The following is a 21,234-nucleotide window of genomic DNA, read 5'->3' as shown; positions in this document are numbered from 1 at the left end:
CTTACAGGTGCCTATAATGGAGATTTAAATTAACTAATCAAATAACGTTAATGGACGATTATAACCCCATCTAGGAGTTAGGGAAAGCAAACCTTTTCTCTAGAGACCCCTATTGAGTTTGCTCTCTATTACCCTATAGTAGTTACCATGGCCAACCAATAAATTAGACTACAGACAGGTACCCCACCCAGCATATTCAGGAACATATATAGATGTTTTAGTGACGCGGCATCTAAACCGGCTCTAACTAACAGGAAATGTAGATAGGTTTTTTTAAAAACTACTTTTTTCTGAACCGATTTACTTGATAAATTTGGTGTAAGCCTTCTTTACGCTTTCTTCTATCGTAGAAGGTAAATTTGGATTAGTTCTGTTTTTAAAAAAATTCAAAAAAATGGCAAAAAAATCGTTATTTTAAGCAACCATAAATTGGCAAAGAAATAGTTTGACTTTTGGACGATAGCAGCACTGTGAAGGTTGCAGTTTTGATTTTTTCAGATCAGCCTGTCAATTTTGGATTTATAATTTTTTCATTTTTTATTTTATTATGTATTATTTAAACATTATAATAAATGGTAAGGAAATGAATAATAGCAATATTGTTTGCTTTTCTTTATTTCATTAGAAAAAATAAAAAAACGCATGTCTCTAGACTAAAAATAAACCCTTAAGAAACACTACTGATATTTTTTAAATGAATGTATCCAATTCTGGAGCCATTACCTTCTACCATTAATTAAAGTTGGAACTGCAACCTTCTCTTCCAGATAATTTTTCTGGTACTAAATTTTAGAACATAATTCTGACTACCGAAAAGTATTTGCAGCGAGTCAATTTTCTCCACAGGCTCTGAAGAATATTCTCTTCCCCAATACTTCACAACCACGTCAATCGCCTTTCTTTATGAGTTAAAGTGGTTTTAGAAGATTCATGTTCAATCAGAGCTCTATTAGGAACTTACATTAAGCCTGACTAAATTCTAATTCGTTTCATCTTTCTTGAAGAAGCTGAATTTTTTCATGTCTTCTATGTTATTTATTATTTTATATTACTTTTGAAGAATACGTTGTTATGATAATATTTTAATATATTAATATAAGTAAATCAATTTAAAGATCAAATAGTTAATTTTGGAAAATCGTGGAATTTGATCTCCATTTTTTACCAATGCTAATAAAGTAAAATACCTTATTGCATAAAATCATATCTATCCAAAGAAGTTTTGTACGTACGTCATCACGATGTTTAATGTGTTTACATCCGTTTTAGAATTAATAAGTTCGAATGTGTAACCGAACTAGCCTGCCAAAGTCGTCCGGTTGTCAAACGTATGCAAGATTCTTCAAAACAAAAGCAATAGGAGGTTATAAACCGGCAAACGTTGTTTTAATGCATTGCTTGTTTAGATAAACTTCAAATCGCGATTTATTATTACTCTGATTGAAAATTCCGAAGACATTCCCATACAGAACAAATTGCATCAGCTTCTTTGAACAGAAACGAAATAGTGAGGCCCCATCTTGCCAATAAAATTCGTTAGAGAGATAAGCATTTTTACTGTTAAATATTAATTTTCTACAAGTTTTATTGAAAATATTTTTAGCGTGTTGCAGCTGCACTGAATATTAGTATGGACAGGGTCATTGAGATATCTCAAAAAATGAAAAATATAATCTTGAATTCACCGAAAAAAAAAACGAATCGTCATACGAAGCGGGTAATGAATCACAATCAGCTTGATGTTAGGCGTGTTACAGTTAATTAATAAAATGAACGAAGACTTATTATTTCAATGATTACTCATAGCAAAATGATAATAAATATAGTGTTATGACAACAAAAGTTGATGGAAGAAGGTAAACGTTGGAATAACAATTGATTAGGTTTTATTAGTTAAAATACGTATTAATAATTCATTGCAGATATATACTTCATGCTGGAAACAGTAATGGCTAATAACACCTTGGGTTTGGATGAAGTCGATCAGACACTTTGAAGAAAAAATTGACAAATGATGGAATTGTGAACAAATGTTAGATAGATTGGAAACAACAACAGCTTAGTTATTCACTTGAATGAAACTTTCTGAATATGATATGATTCAATGCTTCCAATTTCCAAGACAGAGTGATGAGAGTGAAAACAAGTAAAGATGAGTATATAATTAATATATGAGAACTGTAAGAAATGTTATTGTAAAGTGTAAAAGATTTATCTGTACAGATATGTGCGTAATTGTTCAGATTATACATGAGCATTTGGTTAAAATGTTTCAGGAAAGAAAGAATAGTAACTGTTTTGCAGATATGACAAATGCATTAAGGAGAATGCAGTGATTAAATGTATACAGGTATTAACAGAACAAATGAAGAAAAATACAGTGATATCAAAGAGGTCAATACAAATATAATAACTGGGTCTTAATTATTGTTTTAAGTCCTTCGATAATATACGCCTTAAATATACTGTAATGTTAAAATAATTTATATTTAATAACAGTATTTTGTTTTAATTATTTTATTTTTATCAGGATTCTTTTGTATGTTAAAGCCAAACTGAACTAAAAAACAGAGTTGATACGGCAACATTGCGACTTGTTGACGTCACAAATACAGATGACGTATAGTCCATTCAAAATAGCAGTGAACTGGAGACATCTAAATTTAAGACGAATAATACGTCTCTATGTTTCCGAATTAACTTTGTCTTTTGGTTTATTTTAGCTTTTATATGTTACATCATTCTAATGCATATAAGATAATGAAACAAAAATGTTATAAGGAATAATTTATTTTAACATTTTAATTCAATGTACAGTGCTATTTTGAATAGACTATATTTTCAAAACTTCTTTGAATTGACTATATATGCGTTATACTATGCAGTTATTACAAAAGTAGTTTAAAAGAATTGAAGTAAGTAAATATTTAAAAAGATTAAGGTAACTAAGTGTTTATACTTGTGTTTATTAAAATGTCCGCCAGAAATGAACTAAACAATATAATTATATTAATTAATTATTTTTAGTTCTAAGCAACAAGTATATTTAAAATAATACTATTAAAAATGAATAATAGGCTTTTTAAATACTTAATTAACAACGACAATTTTATAATACCCTTTAAAAGAATAGGGCTAAATTTTAGACGTATATTATAGCCTATATTTGATGAATATATCCATAAATTTATTCGACTGAAACAATTTCAATGCCGCACAATAGCGCGTAGCTAATGGTTAGAGAAAACAAAAAATAAATTATATCGCATTTAACGGTCGAGCAAACGTATCTAATAGCTGCCGGTGATCGCAAAATCGCCAATATAAAGCTTGTAATTTTAAATGTGGAACATATGCAAAGTGCGTGCCAATTTTACATCTAAACATTCAGTTTGAGTCCGGCTATTTCGTCAAACTGCTTCGCACAAACAGAGTGGCGCAGTGGAAGCGTGCTGGGCCCATAACCCAGAGGTCCGTGGATCGAAACCACGCTCTGCTAACTAATTTTTTTTAATTGTAATACCTATAATCTACAATAATTAAAAATGTAATTTTATTCAATATCACTTGGATATACACAATACATTATTCAAAAATAATGACGGTTTCAATTGCAATACTGTATTACAAGGTTGAAATATTCCCAGTCTAGCTGTTAAAACTTATTTTCAAGCATTATATTAGTAAAAGTAACTGATTTGTTAATAATTTATTTATTGTATTATAAATAAGAACTAAATTCTTGCTGACTTTGATGTCTCAATCTTATCAATTGGCCCATTTCTCACGGTTGCTTTTTAATAGCTTATACTACTCAAAAATTTGTTACAGGTTAAACAATCACCATCACACCCTATAAACAAATTAACTGAAGGATAATCCCGATTATTAATTATTGACTTCTAATCAACCGACGGTATATTGAGAATGACTGATTACTTTCGAAAGCACGTCTTTTAAGTACATTCGAAGTAACTTAAGTAAATGCTTCATACGAGGGTCACTATTTATATTTCGGGAATTGGCAACACTGTTGTCATGTGAGTCATTCTGACGGTTCCATCGTAAAGTTTAACATTTTTGACGATATACGCAGGGGTGTGCAACTGCAATGGTAAGTAGTGGGGCAAAGTTTCGCTTAGTCCAATCATTGGCGGCGCTGACAACGCGAATTTGATTGGTTAGTTTAAAATAATTATGTAGAAACCTGTAAGGAATATACTTTGCTTTGATTGGCCTGCCATTTCGCCTGATTATTTTGTGACGTCACATTTATTGGCCAATAGTATTTAAATAAAAATCACATTTAAATTTTAAAATTAATTTATTAAAATAAAATCCTATACAAATATACATAAGTGTAAAAAATATAAATATATATAAACAAAAAGCAAAAAAAAATTATGAACTCTATTCTAGGCAATATTAAAATATCTATAATTCTTCTATAACCATCAAATTTATGGGATCTAATAGAGTTCTAACTTATCTTGATATATTGAATGTAAACTTTAAATCCTTCCTTGTTGATATTGCATTAACTTCATTAAACCAAAAATACAATCACACCTCATAATAACTTAAAATTTGGTCTTGAAAATCATTATGGATTGGACAGTTGAAACACTAAAAATGTATGTGTTTTTTAAAGATATTTAGATTTTAAAGTATTTAATCTGTGGAACTACTTAATATAGAATATAGACAAATATTGCATGTTGTCTCTTTTTCAGAAGTGTTGTTAAATAGCCTGAAATAAGACTAAGATACAATATTAGACTCTTGTTTTCCTCAGAGCAAAACTCTCTGGAACTGAAAATATAGACTCAACTGGTGATTTAACAACCTCAAGTGGTACTAGATGTCCCCTTAAAAAAAGAATATAAGTTATCTAACATGTTCTTCTTCTTCACAATTTCCTCCGGGAGACTGATGTGAAAAAATTGAAGTGGTGAGCCCTTTTAAAAATTTCTCGGACATACTAGGGGAAGGATGCTGTTTCTACCTCCATGACCTCTAATAGATCCAACAAAATTCTTTAAGCAATCTTGGTTAAAATTTGTTAAACAAATGTAGTTATTTGTAAATTTAGACAAAATAGATTTCTTTAAGGTAATAAATCCACTAAAAGTAGCAATTAAATTTTTAATTGATGGCACCATAACAAATATTTTCTTAACAAGGCAATCAAATTTAAATATATAATTCCTCTACTATAAAATGATTGAACTCTGATTGTTCTAAAAAGTTAAAGTATTGCAAATATTTTAGGGATATTTTACAATTAAAAGTAGTATTTATTACTACTAATTATCCAGTTATATTAATTATTACCTTCTTATAAGACTTCTTTATGTAGAGACATCACACTGACAGCATACGAACAACTTGGTATATTAATTGAATTTTATTACTACTAACATCTTCATAAGGTTTTGATTTTCTGTAAACAAACAATATATAGACAACAGACATGTAGTAGATAGATGATTTTATATGTACCTGATAAAACCAATGATGGATATGCATTTACCCTAACACATGTTCGTGAAGGAATAAAATTAAACTAACTAAAACTGACTAAAATGTCCGTGATAGACACCATGACGTTGATATATTTGCATTGTGATTTATCCAGGTAACTTACTACTATTTACTTGATCAACCCATTTTTGGAAAGGAGCGAGATCATTCTTTGGGAAACGATGTCTAATTTCTGTAGTAGAATTTTACCCCGGTACACTACATATTTTACTACACTGACGCATTGTCATCAATTTTTATATTATTACTCAATAATAATTAATGTAAAACAGAAAATATGCACAACCTAAAACGAAAATTTCGTGATATAAACAAAAACCATAACCTACAAACAACAAACATAAAAATAGACGCCCATAGAAAATGCTGATTTCACACAATTTGATCGACCAATCATATTTCATGTTAGTGACGGCACAATTTGCGATCGCAGCGCTACAGTTGATTGAACTAAACAAAACGTTTCCCCAAGGTCGCCTATACCGTAAAATTTCTATTTTTTCTATGGATATACGTACTCAGAACATTTTGTCGCACGGACGCTATTTGTTTATTTTATATTTAGTTGAAAGTTTCGTCTCGGCAAAAATTGGAACTGAATCGTGATCATTTTCGGGTTATGATTTTTTACGGTTTTCGACATCGATTATCACAAGAGTGGGTAAGTATCATCAATCAACTTAATTTGACTTTTGGCGATGAAGCTGAAAGAAAGTTATGTTCGCGTTGGATCCCACACAATTTGACAATCGCTCAAAGAAAATGCCCGTGTCGATTGGTGCAAAGAAATGCTTTAGAAATTCAATCGCGGTGCTTCGAAAGGCGTTTATAAAATCGTGACAGGTAACGAAGAAAATGGAAAATGGTGGCCTCATGACAATGCGAACTCTCACACATCGGCCCAAACAAGAGACTATTTGAGCACTCAAAACATCGAATTGATGGGTCATCCACCATGCAGCCCTGATTTGGCACCCAATGACTTCTTTTGTTCCCATCCGTGACGAATAAACTGCGTGGTCAACGATTTTCGTCGACCGAAGAAGCTATTGAAGCGTTCAAAAATCATGTTTTGAAGATATCTGATTCGGAATGGAATAAATGCTTTGAAAAATGGTTTAAGCGTATGCAAAACTGTATCGATCATCGTGGCGAGTACTTTGAAAAACAATAAAAATATATTCGCAGCTTAGCTATTTGTTTTTTTCCCCGTGAGAATTAATTAATTTAATATCTGTGAGAAACAATAATATCTAACGATCAGTTTTGACAAGTACCAAGTCGTTGTTACGTCCACTAACTTTATTTTAAAAACTATCAAAGCTATGTACTCGATTTATTAAAATGTTTATCAATTGTGGTTTTTACAAGTCCTGGACTATCCTGCTATTGAAAATTCGTAATTTGATATAATCCAAAATTAAAGAAACAAATTCACATTATGACTTTGACTTACAGTAATCTCTCGTTATCCGCGGTGGTTACGTTCCGATAAGATAGCAGCTGTTGGTCAAATCACGGCTGGAGAGGGATATATACATTTACATACATGTAATTTTATTAGATCTATAGTTGAATTTATTTGTCTATTCACTAATGAAGAAAAATCTATGTACTTATGTACGTAAATATAAAATGTATTTTCAAACGTATATTTTAATTGTTGCTACAAGTAACAAAATAACTAATAAAAACATATAGTACGAAAGTTACAAAGTAATATGTACATAGAAAATACAAATGTAACAAAACAAAGTTTATTTTTTTAAAAATTAAGGGATTGTTGGTTGTTTCACTATTTTCTAAATTTTCTCTACGCATTTTTAAACGGTTGTAGTAAACTTTCTAGACCATTATTAAACTTAAACTTAAACTGATCTAATGATTGCATAGGCGACATTGTGTTGGGAGGTAAAAATTATAATTATGCATTAGGGAAAAGCGAAACCGCGGATAAGCGAAGCGTATAAAAAAGGATTACTGTATAAAAATAATTATATGTCAATAAAACTAAAGAAGCTTCATAAAAATATGTTGAGCTACTTTTTTAACTACATAAAAAAATCAGAGAAAATACGAATAGTGATGAGATAAAGATATATTATTCCAAATTTCTAAATATATAGATATAGATGTTTGACAATTTGCACCATATGAAATTTGTTGATTGTTATAGTAAAATTTACAATTTACATTAATAGGAACCAGATGTCAGTAAAAATAGTGTTATGACAACAAAAGTTGACAGAAAAAGGTAAACGTTGGAATAATAATTGATTAGATTTTATTAGTCAAAACATTTATTAATAATTCACTGCAGATATATATATATATATATATATATATATATATATATATATACATGAGTATTTGGTTAAAATGTATCAGGAGAGAAAGAATAGTAACTGTTTTGCAGATATGGCAAATGAATTAAGGACAATGCAATGATTAAATCTAGTTTTAATTTTAATTTGAAAGATGTATACCGGTATTAACAGAGCAACCGAAGGAGAAATACATTGATATCAAAATGTCTTTACAAGGAAACACTACATTACTTGGATATACAAATGTCAATTAGGTAGGTTAGAACTCCAGGGGATAAAACTACATAAAAACGTGGCCAGAACTTTAATGTAAATATAATCAAACACAACCCTAACCTACAAACTATTATAACTGTGTACTTAATTGTATTTTAAGTCCTTCGATAATATATGCATTTGATTTACTATAATGTTAAAATAAGTTATGTTTCATAACAGTATTTTTGTTTCATTATTTCTTTAAATCTAGATTAAGTTTGTACAAAATAACTTCGGACTGACCGTATTGCAGATAACATCCACCTCGACTCTTACAACATAACTCAACGTTAACTATAAATATAGAACCTAATTTAATCCAAAAAATCTTGTTTCATTTTGAACGCATTGGCCCGTAAACATTCTGATAGGCAGTATTATTAAACCAGCAAGTATTTGAATTCCAAATAAAATCTGATCGATCTTCATCCATAATATATTTTAAAAAATTCTATTAAAATCTATACAGAACAATATAAAACTTTCAAATATTTAATATATAAATAGATAGTTAATTAAAAGTTAGTATAGTAGTAAACAGGTCAATTAAAAAGTCCCCCAGTAAAACACATTTTTTTGGCAAAATTAGTGGTTTGATTCAACATAATTCACTTCAAGGGTGATACACTGATAATAGCGACTCTGCAACTTTTCGATACCATTTTTGTAGTACGACATGTCCTTTGCTTCAAAATAGGCCTCAGTTTCAGCAATCACCTCTTCATTCGACGAAAAATTTTTCCCAGCGAGCGTTCTTTTGGGATCTAAGAACAGGAAATAATCGCTGGTGGCCAGTTCTGGAGAGTACGGTGGATGAGGAAGCAATTTAAAGCCCAATTCATGGATTTTACCATCGTTTTCACTAACTTGTGACACGGTGCATTGTCTTGGTGAAGCAGCACATTCTTTTTCTACAAATGCGGCCGTTTTTCGGCGATTTCGTCTTTCAAACGGTCCAATAACGCTATGTAATAGTTGCTGTTGATGGTTCTTTTTTCAAGGTATTTAACGAAAATTATTCCATGCGCATCCCAAAATACAGACGCCATAACCTTGCCAGCCGACTTTGTGTTTTCCCACGCTTTGGAGCGAATTCATCGTGTGCAGTCCACTTAATGTTTTCGTCGATAACAACCTTTTTTGGGCATCCAATGCGTTCACCGTCTTCGGTGCTCATTTCACCACGTCTAAACTTAGCATACCAATCCTTGATGGTTGATTTTCCTGGGGCAGTGTCCGCAAACTCAGCATCATGCCGAATTTTTGCCTTAACTGTATATTTTCTCTTCAAAAATCAATATTTTATCAACACGCGAAATTCCTTTTTATCCATTTTTTTCACAATAACAAAAGATGCTTCACTCAAAATGCTATAATTCACAAATTAATGATCCTGCAGCTGTCAAATTTATACACGAATCTTTTGAGGGTTAGGGCTAACTAAAAAACAGATTGATTTAATTCTAGTAGCGCCATCTATATGTCTGGCCGGGGACTTTTCAATTGACTTAAACAGTTTTCATTTTGCAAATCAGATAAATCAGCAAATCAGAAAATCAAGATATTTCTAAAATATTCAGAAGTTATTGCTTTAGATTTTTAATATCTATAGCTTTAATTTAGTATACAAGGTAGAATAAAGTTATTTTATTGAGTATGGTACTTAATTCTAAAGTATTTTTATTTGAATGCTAGTCATTTTAATTTTATTCTTCTCTTCCATTTTTGTACGTGTGATTAATCTGACATAATCACAATTCTCTGAATACTTTCTTACCTGTTGATTTATTTCTAAACTTTTTTTCTTGACGTTGACACATTAATATCTAAATTTTCACGTAAAGGATGAAGTTCATTATTCATCTTGGGTGTTGCCCAAAAAGCAAAGCTATGCGTTTTAAGATTCCACATATTCACATATAGTGAAAAAATCCATAGTCCTCGTTTGGTGAAATATTTCTCTATTGCAAATATTATTTTTAAATTAATACAATTCAATATTATTTTGGATATTGCAAGAATAAATATTCTTGTTTCTATTTTTTAGGTTTATTTTATTACTATTATATCCAAGTTTTAAACCACACAAGCGATATCTATCTTTATTTTGTACATGATTATGCTGACTTAAGTGACAAACAATGTTAAAGGCAATGAAAATTGCAAAAGGCTAAAAATTCGAAATTAGCATTGAAAATTATGTCACTTTTTGTATTATCTCAGAAAAACTTAATATACCATATAACATTATGATCTGTTTAAATTGTCGGGTCAATTGTGTATAGCCTCAAGAGCTAATGCATTCTTCTGAAGTGGTAACCGCATGGAACGAGAAGGACAAACAAACTGACATAATAAACCGTTCTATAAAAATAAACGCTCTATTCTTAATAAACGAGAAACCCAACTAGTTTATACTAATGATTAAATGAGTTGTGTTTTCATATTATTTAAGTATTGAGGGATGAGCAATCACCCTCGTTAAACCAGCGAAATATCCTCCTCAACCCCAACGCAAGGGTGGTATAAAATTCATATAAAGGAATGTGAAATAGAATACAATAAATACATTAAATATATTAAATTTTATGGGGTACATAAAAATGGTTTGGGTAAGATCTTTCTATCAAAATCAGATAAAACATGATTGCATCCAAACTAATTGCTGAAATTCCAATGGGTACTATATTTGATGAAATCCGAGATAATTTAAGCAGTGGCAATTTGAAAACTAGATTTATTTACTCGAACAGATTTATATAATATTCACCAAACAAATTGATTTCCTCAAGTACAAAGCATAAAAATGACCTTACAAGTGTTGAAGCATCGGTAAATGAAGTCAAAAATACAGGATATGTGTTGCTATATAATTTCTAGATACCTACCATACCTTAAAGAAATAAGATTTTATTTTAATCATAATAAATAAGAACAACATGACATGAAGATAAGTTTAAGATCCAAAGTTATTTTGTACATACGTCATCTAGATTTTAAAAAATAATGAAACAAAAATACTATTATGAAGTATAACTTATTTTAACATTATAGTAAATCTAATGCATATATTATCGAAGGACTTAAAAATACAATTAAGTACACAGTTATAATAGTTTGTAGGTAAGGGTTGTGTTTGATTATATTTACATTAAAGTTCTGGCCCCGTTTTTTATGTAGTTGTATCCCCTGGAGTTCTAACCTACCTAATTGACATTTGTATATCCAAGTAATGTAGTGTTTCCTTCTAAAAACATTTTGATATCAATGTATTTCTCTTTCGTGTGTTCTGTGAATACCTGTATACATCTTTCTCGAACAGATTTATATAATATTCTGCAAACAAATTGATTTCCTGAGGTGCAAATCATAAAAGTGACCTAACAAGTGTTGAAGCATCGGTAAATGAGGCCAAAAATATAGGATATGTGTTGCTATATAATTTCTGGATACCTACCCTACTTTAAAGATTTTACTTTAATCATAATAAATAAGAACAATATGTCATGAATATAAGTTTATATATATATATATATATATATATATATATATAAATTATTTTTGTTACCTTACATGTTGTTTTAATTTCTCTTTTTCTCCTTTTCATATTAAATTTATTATATTATAGAAGTTATACCAATAAACTTTGGTTTGTTATTTTAATGTTTATATAATGATAAATAAGTAGATATTGTTTTGTTTTCTCTTTTTTTCCTTTCAAAATTATTTTATAATAAAATATGTTTACACAAATTTATTCATATTGCATTTTTTATATTATAGGAGGTGAAAAAATATACCAAGAAATCTTAGCTTGAGTCTTAATAGAAAAATTGGTTTAATTTGTGAATTCAAGAAAATTGTTTCTATTTATATTACATTCTTCAAATATGCATCTAATTTTTCTGTGTTTAAATTCCTTTACCACATTATAACTCGCTCAGTCAGTAGGATTCCGCGGAGATTATAAGGTAGTTCTCTTTAGAGTTCTATCCTCAGGTACTCGAAGCATTCCTTGTTGTGGTTAAATGTTAAAGCAATAAGGTCACAAAATGTGGATTGAAGGTGCTCAACGACTACTAGCCATAAAAACACCCCTAGTCCCTACATCACGGTTTAAGGCGTAAGAGCACCAAAGGCGGACTGAAGTAGCTGTGACTGAAATTATGACAGAAGCTTGCAGCTCAGGGTGAATGGCCACCAAGGGCGTATTGCAGTAGCTCATTTTTTTTCCATTTGACTATTGGAGTCTTGAGTCACCAAAATTTAAGTTATTCGAAGTTCTTCGAAGGCTAACTAACGGACGAAGGTACAATCGATACTCAAATGAAAACAATTTTACAATAACTATAAGCTGTCCAGACGGAATAACGACTACGTACATCTATATGGTCGTTTATAGTTATGGCCTTGACTATCTTGTGCAAAGGCCATCTGTTTTTAAAACTACTTGAATTGGGAACGAGTGAGAAGAGTTGGTCTGTTTTCTAATAGATAAAATCCCTCAGTGTCGCTTCGAATCACCCTTCAACAAGTCGCGTCTTCTTACTGTTAAATAAAATAGTTTTTAAAGTAAATTAATAGTTTTCTGTATTTAAAACTTTTCCTATATTATAATTTATTTGTCTCTGACTAAGTTAAGGCAATAGTTCTAATTCAAAACATATATGCAATGATTATTACTGTTATAAAAAATTAAATTTAAAAAACTAATCCAGGTAGGGTCCAATGTTGACCACTACGAGATCACTAGTACTAATATATAATAAAACCAACATCCATCAAACACAATAAACCTAAAATGTACGTAAATAAACAAACCGAACAACCACCAGACAGGGACAGACAAAATGAATGAAAACACAAACCGGTTTTTTGATTTCACGTTAATTATAGTTTTCCTTTGGGTTTCCCATTGCTGGAAATAGCGACGCCGGTCATGTTAGAGCAAAAATGCATAAAACGCAGTTGATTCGGTCTCCACTGTCATTTAAAAACGCACTTGCTAAAACATCAATGGATGTTTATGAATTATCTACCGATTTGGTATTTTGCGTTGAATTTACATCAAAAAATCAGTATAAACAAATATTCGATTTTCGTAAAAAAATAATTAGATTTACTCCAACGTCGTAATAACGTTTGAATTTGCTAGTTTATAATTTTTAAAAAATTATTATGCAAGCTGCCAAATGTTAGGAATCTTTAATTGAATGGGTAAACCATGAATATACCGAATTTATAAATGAATAAATTTGAACACAATTATGAAACCAAAAATAATCGAACCGGCTTGGTCGGCGCAGTGGTAAAGGCGAAAACTGTTGCGATAGTCGCGGGTTCGAATCTTGCTGGAGCATGTAAATTTATGTTTGCGATTGTTCAACATTTATGATTGTCCTTAGGCAAGAGTGCAAATTCCGACAATGAACCAGGCTGGGTAAGATCATATGTCTTCTGGGGTGATTTCTAAGTTGGTCACTCGCCAGTTGGTAGACTTAATGCCAAGGGCCGTGGTTCGGAGTCCACATTAAACTGTAGGTCCAGTACAGATAAACCCTCGTTGGTAAAAAGGAGACTTTAAAATATATTTTAAAAAAATAAATGAAATCGTCATAAAGGTTGAACTTTATTGCATTAATTGATAATACCTTAATACTGATCTAGGTTTAAGACGTTTTTTAAATTATTTATTAAATTGATAATGTATTAAAATAATGAATCTATTCAAATGACATGGTTAGTTTTTTAATTTCATAACCTTATAAGAAATATTTACCTAAAAAAGATATTTACCCAAAAAATTACGCGGTGACTATGAGGAAAAATAGGAATAAATAAACAATGATTGAAAATAAGGAACGCTTCAGGCCCCGGGATCCGCTACCTAGTCTAGGTGATGTGACAAATGTTCTAACCAAACAAAAACAAGAGAAAGTTGTTGACCCCGTCGGGAATCGAACCCGTCAACTCCGCGTAAGAGCTGAACGCTTTAATCATTGCACCATAACAGCAGTTGCCTGCAATATTTCTACGACTTCTCATATGATATGATTAGAACTTAAAATGCAAAATAAATGGTTTTTATACTGAACTACTTCCGATTTTCCCTCACATCTGAGGCTGAACGCTTTAATCATTGTAATCACCATAACAGCAGTTGCCTGCAATATTTCTACGACTTCTCATATGATATGATTAGAACTTAAAATGCAAAAGAAATGGTTTTTATACTGAACTACTTCCGATTTTCCCTCACATCACTCATAATGTAATAATTATGAAGAGTAGAATTAAATCCATATATTTTTTAGTTAGACCTAACCCTCAACAGATGCGTGTATAAATTTGACAGCTGTCGGATCATTAATTTGTGAATTATAGCATTTTGAGTGAATCAACCTTTGTTATTGTGAAAAAAATAGATAAAAAGGAATTTCGCGTTGTTGATAAAATATTGCTTTTTGAAAGGATTGCTAAGTTTAGACGTGGTGAAATGGGCATCGAAGACGGTGAACGCGCAGTGGATGCCCAAAAGAGATTGTTACCGACGAAAATATTTTAATCCACAAAATTATTTTGAATGACCGTAAATTGAAATTGAATGAAATAGCAGACACTCATACATTCACGTGTACATCATATCATTCACGAATATTTGGGTATGAGAAAGCTCTGTGCTTAGTGGGTACCGCGCGAGCTCACTTTTGAGCAAAAACAACGATGAGTTGATGATTCGAAGCAGTGTTTGAAGATGATCAAGAGTAATAAACCCTAGTTTTTGCGTCGATATATGATAATGAATGAAACATTGTCTCATTGTGTTACAAGTCAGTGAAAATGATGGCAAAAATCCATGAATTGGGCTTCGAATTGCTTCCTCATCCACCGTATTATCCAGATCTGACCCATAGCGACAGAAATGGAAATGGTATCGAAAAGTTGGAGGGTCGCTGTAATCAGTGTATCACCCTTGAAAGGAATTATGTTGAATAAAAAAACCAATTTTCCCCAAAAAAATGGTAGGCCGGGGACTTTTCAATTCACCTGTTACTTCCGATTTTCCCTCACATCAGTCATAATTTGATAATTATGATATGAATTTGATAATTATGAACAGTATTGCGTATAATAAATAGTTTATTTTACAGTGATGCTATTTTACATAAAATCAGTTACCTATGATTAATATACGAGAACCATATTATAACAAATAAAATAAGGTCATTCAAAATATTGATAAATCAAAAATTATATTGCAATAATCTCAATTTTGATAGCCATTATATTATACGATCAGATTAAATAAGCTTCAGAGAAAAAGCTCATAAATGTTATATATATTTTTATAGTGAAATATTGTATTTTATTGGAATTTTACGGCATCCTATTACGTTCAAACCAGTCAGCAGTTCATAAACGACCATTCATTAATTCCACTAAAATGCTTTCGCTTTATTAAAAATTGCGGAATCAAAATAAAATTGAAATCTATATACAATATAAATTTTAAGTTTTGTAGCATTTGTAACATTTCAAATGATCATCCGGGTGCGTATCTATTCAATTCTTATTTTAATTTTTTCATTTGTATTCAATTCGGTATAGCCGGCTTGGTTGGCGCAGTGGTAAAAGCGACAGGGCGGTCCACCTACTGTTGCAATAGCCGTAGGTTCGAATCCTGCTGGAGCATGGTCGTAAATTTATTTTATTTAATATTTGTGATTGTCCTGGGCAAGAATGTAAAATCCGACAAGGAAATTGATCCTAGTCACGCCAGTAATCAGGATGGGTAAGACCCAATTGATTCTGAGTTCGGATAAATATAGCTCAAAGTTCATTATGTGATCATACCCCATCAAAATCACAACTCGGTGGTCATACAAAGTCATTCCACAACATTAAAATTCGACAAAAATTCAACAACAAACGTTGAAGTTTGCTCACTTGAAGATTTTGAAGTGCGAAAAAATAATATTGAAACAACAACTAAATCCACATTTATTAATTAATTATTTATTTATTATTTGCAAGTTGCTATTTTGGTCAAAATATTTCCACTTCTAAATTCGAATGTAATCGATCAGGAATTTATAAGAATGTCTCAAAGGATAAGAGACATTCAAAACGCCAAGAGACCATTAAAATAAATTATCATTGTCCCGTTGAAAAAGCTGACAGAAAAGGAAAGGGAATGTGAAGAACAGATTAAAACACATGTAGGTTCTGAAAATAAATTGGGTAAAAAGATATTTCTATTAAAATTAGATAAAAATATGATATAAAAATAGCAAGCTAAAATTCCAATAGATGCTATATTAGATGAAATCCGAGATAATCAGGCAGTGAAGATTTGGAAAGATTATATTTTTTGAATTGTAAAGACACTTAGACATTCAAGGAAAATGTTTGGTTAATTTGTAAGTTCACGGTAATTTATTCTATTTATATAATATTTGTCAAATATTATAATTTACAAGAACCGACAACGCCGCGTGCCAGGCATTTTTTATTGTTACGAATAAATCCCGCTAGAAGAATAGGCAAAGTGTCTACTAATGTGTGATAAGTCCGAAACCCAGCCAGCCGATTTCATCAATTTTCATCAGTGGACATCGGCTGTCATTACTTGATAGTTGGGAGCGTATTGTTGTGTTGGAAACATATATTATTATTTTATCTGGACGTGAATCCAACAATGAGTAAATAATATTTAATCAAGCCCTTACAACTACTATTAACAAACATGACCGTATATTAAAAGTTTACGCATACTTCTAAAACAATTATTTTACCGGCTATTAATTTAACCATTTTGGTGTTTCTGGTTATTTTAATGATGCTCGCGGTTATAAAAGCGCATTACCTTCACACCCACACAATTTTAACTTTTAACATCATACACAGAAACTTAGTTTTACTAAATTACGTAAATTTAACAACGTGAAAACAATTTCGTACTAGGAATTCATATAAAATTGTTCTTATTTTGGTTAATATTATATTACTGTTCGAGGCGATCGAGAAATCTTTTCATATCCTTCAACAAATGGAAGTATATAAAATGCCGCTGGGAACATACATGTAAGTGAAAGGTACAAAATTGTGTAGTCGCGAAAAAAAGAAAATACTTTAAACGATAAGTGATTCCGAAATCCTGTCTAAAGTTTCTCCGACAAATTTTATCAGGCCAAATTGGATTACATTTGCATTGAGTTCCCCCGATTCTGGATGCTCATCCATTCAAGCTATCATTCTAATCAAAAATTCAAGAAAAATTCGATAAGATGTGTCTTATGTAAATCAAGAAATGATAATGATTAGATTATCGACTATGCAATGTTAGTTAGTTATTATAGACATTTAATAACTCAATAACAGTACATAGAACTATTATTATATATAGAGAAATGTCAAAATCATCGAATTAAATAGTGAGGTTAGGTCGCTCAACAGTTCGAATTGATACACATTTCTGCCAATAAATATCGCTGATCAACCTATAGGCGAACGCTTTTAAATTTGTCACTACATATTTTACTAAATATTTTCGAACTAAAGCACGCAAAGTGTAATACGCTTCCTTCTAGTTTCTTAATAGCAATGTCTCTGGTGAACATAGTTTCGAAACTCAATTTTTTTACCGCACTCTTATGATGTAACCATACCATCAATCTATTCATAAAAATATTGCAAAGTAAACATAAATCACCTGACAGCTGCCACAATTAAACCAATTTTTTCTGCTGAAAATAAATTTAACTTTAATAGTCACTATGATTTTTTTTTAATTGTATTAACATCGTTTGTGTTTTGATCGGAAAATATTAAATGAATGCCCACGAATCACACATGATCTCATACATTATCAATGAATCTCTAAAATTAAATAAACACCTAATTTAAATTGATTATTAAAAGTTATTACATCTGCTCATCATCAACATCGCAGTAGCCAGTTTTCTTGATTAAATCCATATTAAATCTGCCAATATCATCTGACTCACGAATAGGTTAGTTGAAGATGTTAAAAGGGTAAATTAAAAAGACTAATTTTTTGTCCGTTTTCATACCCGTTATGCATAAATAAATAAAAAATTAATTAGCAATAAAAAGGAATAAAAGTAATATTACAACAGCAGCTTACTATTTTACAATAACTAAAATTAATTATATCAATACCTATAATCTAATAAAATGAAAGAATATTAAACATTATTTTAACTAATTTTAACTTACTTGTACTGTTTCTAAAGAGAAAATTTTCCAAATATATCCACACATTGAACACACATAAAACTACCAAAAGAAACTAGCCACTAAACAACCAGCTAGTAATAAATTGACATGGAAATTTATCATTCTTAGTTCTAGAACGTTATTGTTAATTTGTGGCAATGAACCACAAAAGGGGGTGTTTGAGACGAATGATATGGTGCATGAAAAGTACTCACTCTATCGGAACTTACAGAGCAAAGAACCATAATAAATATGAAAACGCATTTAATTTTACCAGGTCTATTTCAAAATTACAGATGGAAACAAAGTAGTACCAATAAATGAACCTTGTCCAAACAAACAAAACAAAATAGTTTTTTGAAGAATTAAATCAACACGACATGACTTCTCTATTAGCTAAACCGGTATACAACACTCAGAAAAAGTTAAAAACAATAAAGTTACTGAAATGTATTGGTTCAGCTATTTTTAACTTTGCTTTGCAATTATCTAATATAAATATTTCCTAAAATGTATCAACTACCTAATAATTTAAAAAAATTACTAACAAAATATCATTAAATTTAATATACTATATAATTAATTTAAAAGAATAATCGTGTGGTGTAAAACTATGTGGAGAAAAAAACTTCTTAATGAAAGTAATATAAAACAACTTATTTAAAAATTAATGAAATATGGCATATATGAAATATATAAAATTAAGAGAATTTAGCACCACAATAGAGATTTTTACGAAAATCACAAATGTATCTTTTAATTGCGCAATAAAGCATATAAAGCAATAGAATAATAATAAATTACTGATGCAATAATAATAATTGTTTAAACACATTTAACATTTTTTACTTGATGTATAATTAAATATTTATTTTCACATCAATATTTTCCATAATATTCTGGTACTACTCGGTACTTTATGTGTATCTATATTAAATTATAATTCATTTTCTGACAATCCAATAGTGTATTTAGTTTAAATCACACTAATTATTAATAAGCAATTATATTTGTGGTAATACGTCCCTGATCGGTTATGCCTGTCATAAGTTACATAACCTCAAAGTTGCGCGAGTTTTTCAAGAAATTAAACGAAATAATGTCTACTAGGGCATTTAAAAATGTGATTATTGTTACAACAGTAGCTTCTTCAGCTTTTTATGCTGGTTACCTTTATCATGAAAGGTCCTTGGTAAATACCCTATCTTTATATAGAATAGAGAACAAACCAGGTCTGCCTCTGTTTGGTACCACTTCGGTAGATTCATTATCAAATGTAAAACAGGATGAACAATCCTCATGTTTTCACAATCTGATATCTACAAAAATAAGTAATCTCTTTTCTAATGTATCGCTTAAAAATCCAAATTATTCATTCTTTGATAGTGTTAATGCCGCTACCCCTATTCCGAATTCAAATTTGCCAGTAGTACCAGATAAAGTAGTTCCACAATATAAGAATAGAGTTTCCCAAATTATGAAATATGGTTTTCCTAGTTTAGATAATATAAGGTCTTTTGACGATTATGTTTTAAGTTATGACAAAAGAAACAGAGTGGCCCATTGGGTATTCGAACATATAACTCAAGATAGCATTCAAGCAAATGAAAAAGTGGACAGATCAAAATGTCAGTTTGTGCCTGATGAAAGCATTCATCCTTTATTCAGGTAACATAAGTTAAACATTACGCTTTTATATACTTTTCCACTAAATATTTCCTTATTTTGTAGATCAGATAATTCAGATTATAAAGGATCTGGATATGACAGAGGACATCTTGCAGCAGCTGGCAATCATAAATCAAATCAAAAACATATTGAACAAACATTCTACTTATCGAATATGGCACCCCAAGTTGGAAAAGGATTTAATAGGGATATGTGGAATAAACTAGAAAGATATGTTCGAAAAATGACAAGATCCTATAGAAATATTTATTGTTGTACAGGACCGCTATATTTGCCAAAGTAAGTTTTATTACTTGCTATTATGTTGGATATACTTCTTTTATAACAAATAATTTGGAAACATTTAAGAGACAAATTAGTATTGTTTTAAAATTATTGATTTAAAAATATAGGTAATATCAAGAAACATATTTTTTTTGTTTCAGGAAAGAGTCTGATGGTAAATTGTATGTTAAATATGAAGTTATAGGAGCTAACCATGTTGCTGTACCTACACATTTCTTCAAGGTTGTGGTAGGGGAAACAGAAGAGGGTCAATTAGACATGGAATCTTATGTTATGGCAAATGAACCAATAGATGATAAAGTAGCACTAGAATATTTTCAAGTATGATATCAATAATTTTAATATACTATTTTTCTCATCCTATTTGTCATTCAGGTACCACCACATCTCATTGAAAAAGCTTCTGGTTTATTATTTTTTGATGGTGTTGCTAAAAACAGACTTAGTAAAATTAATGGGAAAATGAATAACATTGAGAAGTAAACAACTCAATCATACTAGAGAGAAGAGACATCAGCATTATGAAATAGAAATAGTACTGGTTATTAATATATGATCTATGTAAACTGTGTTATTTATTACAAAGTAATAATTTCTATCAGTAGTATTACCTATATACATATATATGTGTGTGTGTGTATGTATGAAATGTAGCAACCTAATATATTTTGTTTTCATAGAGTCCTTTAATTTTAATTTTTTAGATACATATTCCCCAATATTAAGTCGGCTAATGCTAACGCAATTGTTCTAAATATATATACATTTTCAAAAGAAAAATATTTTACAGCACTCATATAATAGGCATATTTGTGTGTATTTTACACTGAATAACATTATTTTAGTTGTTTATAGATTTTAAGGTATATGCAACTCAACAAACCCCTTAGTA

General features: G+C 30.3%; 2 protein-coding genes across 5 annotated transcripts in view; one reads left to right on the top strand and one right to left on the bottom strand.

Moving 5' to 3' along the window:
- Osi23 (DUF1676 domain-containing protein Osi23) overlaps window positions 1–18,773 on the bottom strand; it is a 52,243-nt gene extending 33,470 nt beyond the window's left edge. Inside the window, exon 1 of the mRNA XM_076396777.1 lies at window positions 18,369–18,773. The gene's annotated coding sequence lies outside the window, so the exon portion shown is untranslated. The remainder of the gene's footprint in view (window positions 1–18,368) is intronic.
- A 534-nt stretch (window positions 18,774–19,307) lies between these two features.
- On the top strand, window positions 19,308–20,946 carry EndoG (endonuclease G, mitochondrial). Of its 4 annotated transcripts, none has more exons than XM_076396776.1 (5): window positions 19,406–19,560; window positions 19,905–20,036; window positions 20,100–20,336; window positions 20,483–20,663; window positions 20,718–20,946. In XM_076396776.1, exons 1-5 carry the CDS (start codon window positions 19,529–19,531, stop codon window positions 20,823–20,825), a joined length of 690 nt encoding a protein of 229 aa, XP_076252891.1. In that variant the 5' UTR covers window positions 19,406–19,528; the 3' UTR covers window positions 20,826–20,946. The 4 variants fall into 4 exon arrangements, with proteins under 4 accessions (XP_076252887.1, XP_076252891.1, XP_076252890.1 ...); XM_076396775.1 differs by having other exon boundaries at window positions 19,413–19,560; window positions 19,866–20,036; XM_076396774.1 differs by having other exon boundaries at window positions 19,413–19,560; window positions 19,755–20,036.
- The last annotated feature ends 288 nt before the right edge of the window (window positions 20,947–21,234 follow it).

This window comes from Rhynchophorus ferrugineus, unplaced genomic scaffold (assembly GCF_030347505.1).
Source record: "Rhynchophorus ferrugineus isolate W39M unplaced genomic scaffold, kcgeb_rfMv2 rfM2, whole genome shotgun sequence".
Taxonomy (NCBI): Eukaryota; Metazoa; Arthropoda; class Insecta; order Coleoptera; family Curculionidae; genus Rhynchophorus; species Rhynchophorus ferrugineus.
Note: the sequence above shows the minus strand (reverse complement) of the source record. Positions and strands in the feature narration are given on the sequence as shown.

What these genes read in the sequence shown, in the direction of transcription:
- EndoG (XM_076396772.1), top strand. Translation starts at nt 19,405, where the DNA reads ATGCCTGTCATAAGTTACATAACCTCAAAGTTGCGCGAGTTTTTCAAG. An exon ending in AGCATTCATCCTTTATTCAG is followed by an intron (nt 20,037 to 20,099) that starts GTAACATAAGTT and finishes CTTATTTTGTAG; the next exon opens with ATCAGATAATTCAGATTATA. An exon ending in GGACCGCTATATTTGCCAAA is followed by an intron (nt 20,337 to 20,482) that starts GTAAGTTTTATT and finishes TTTTTGTTTCAG; the next exon opens with GAAAGAGTCTGATGGTAAAT.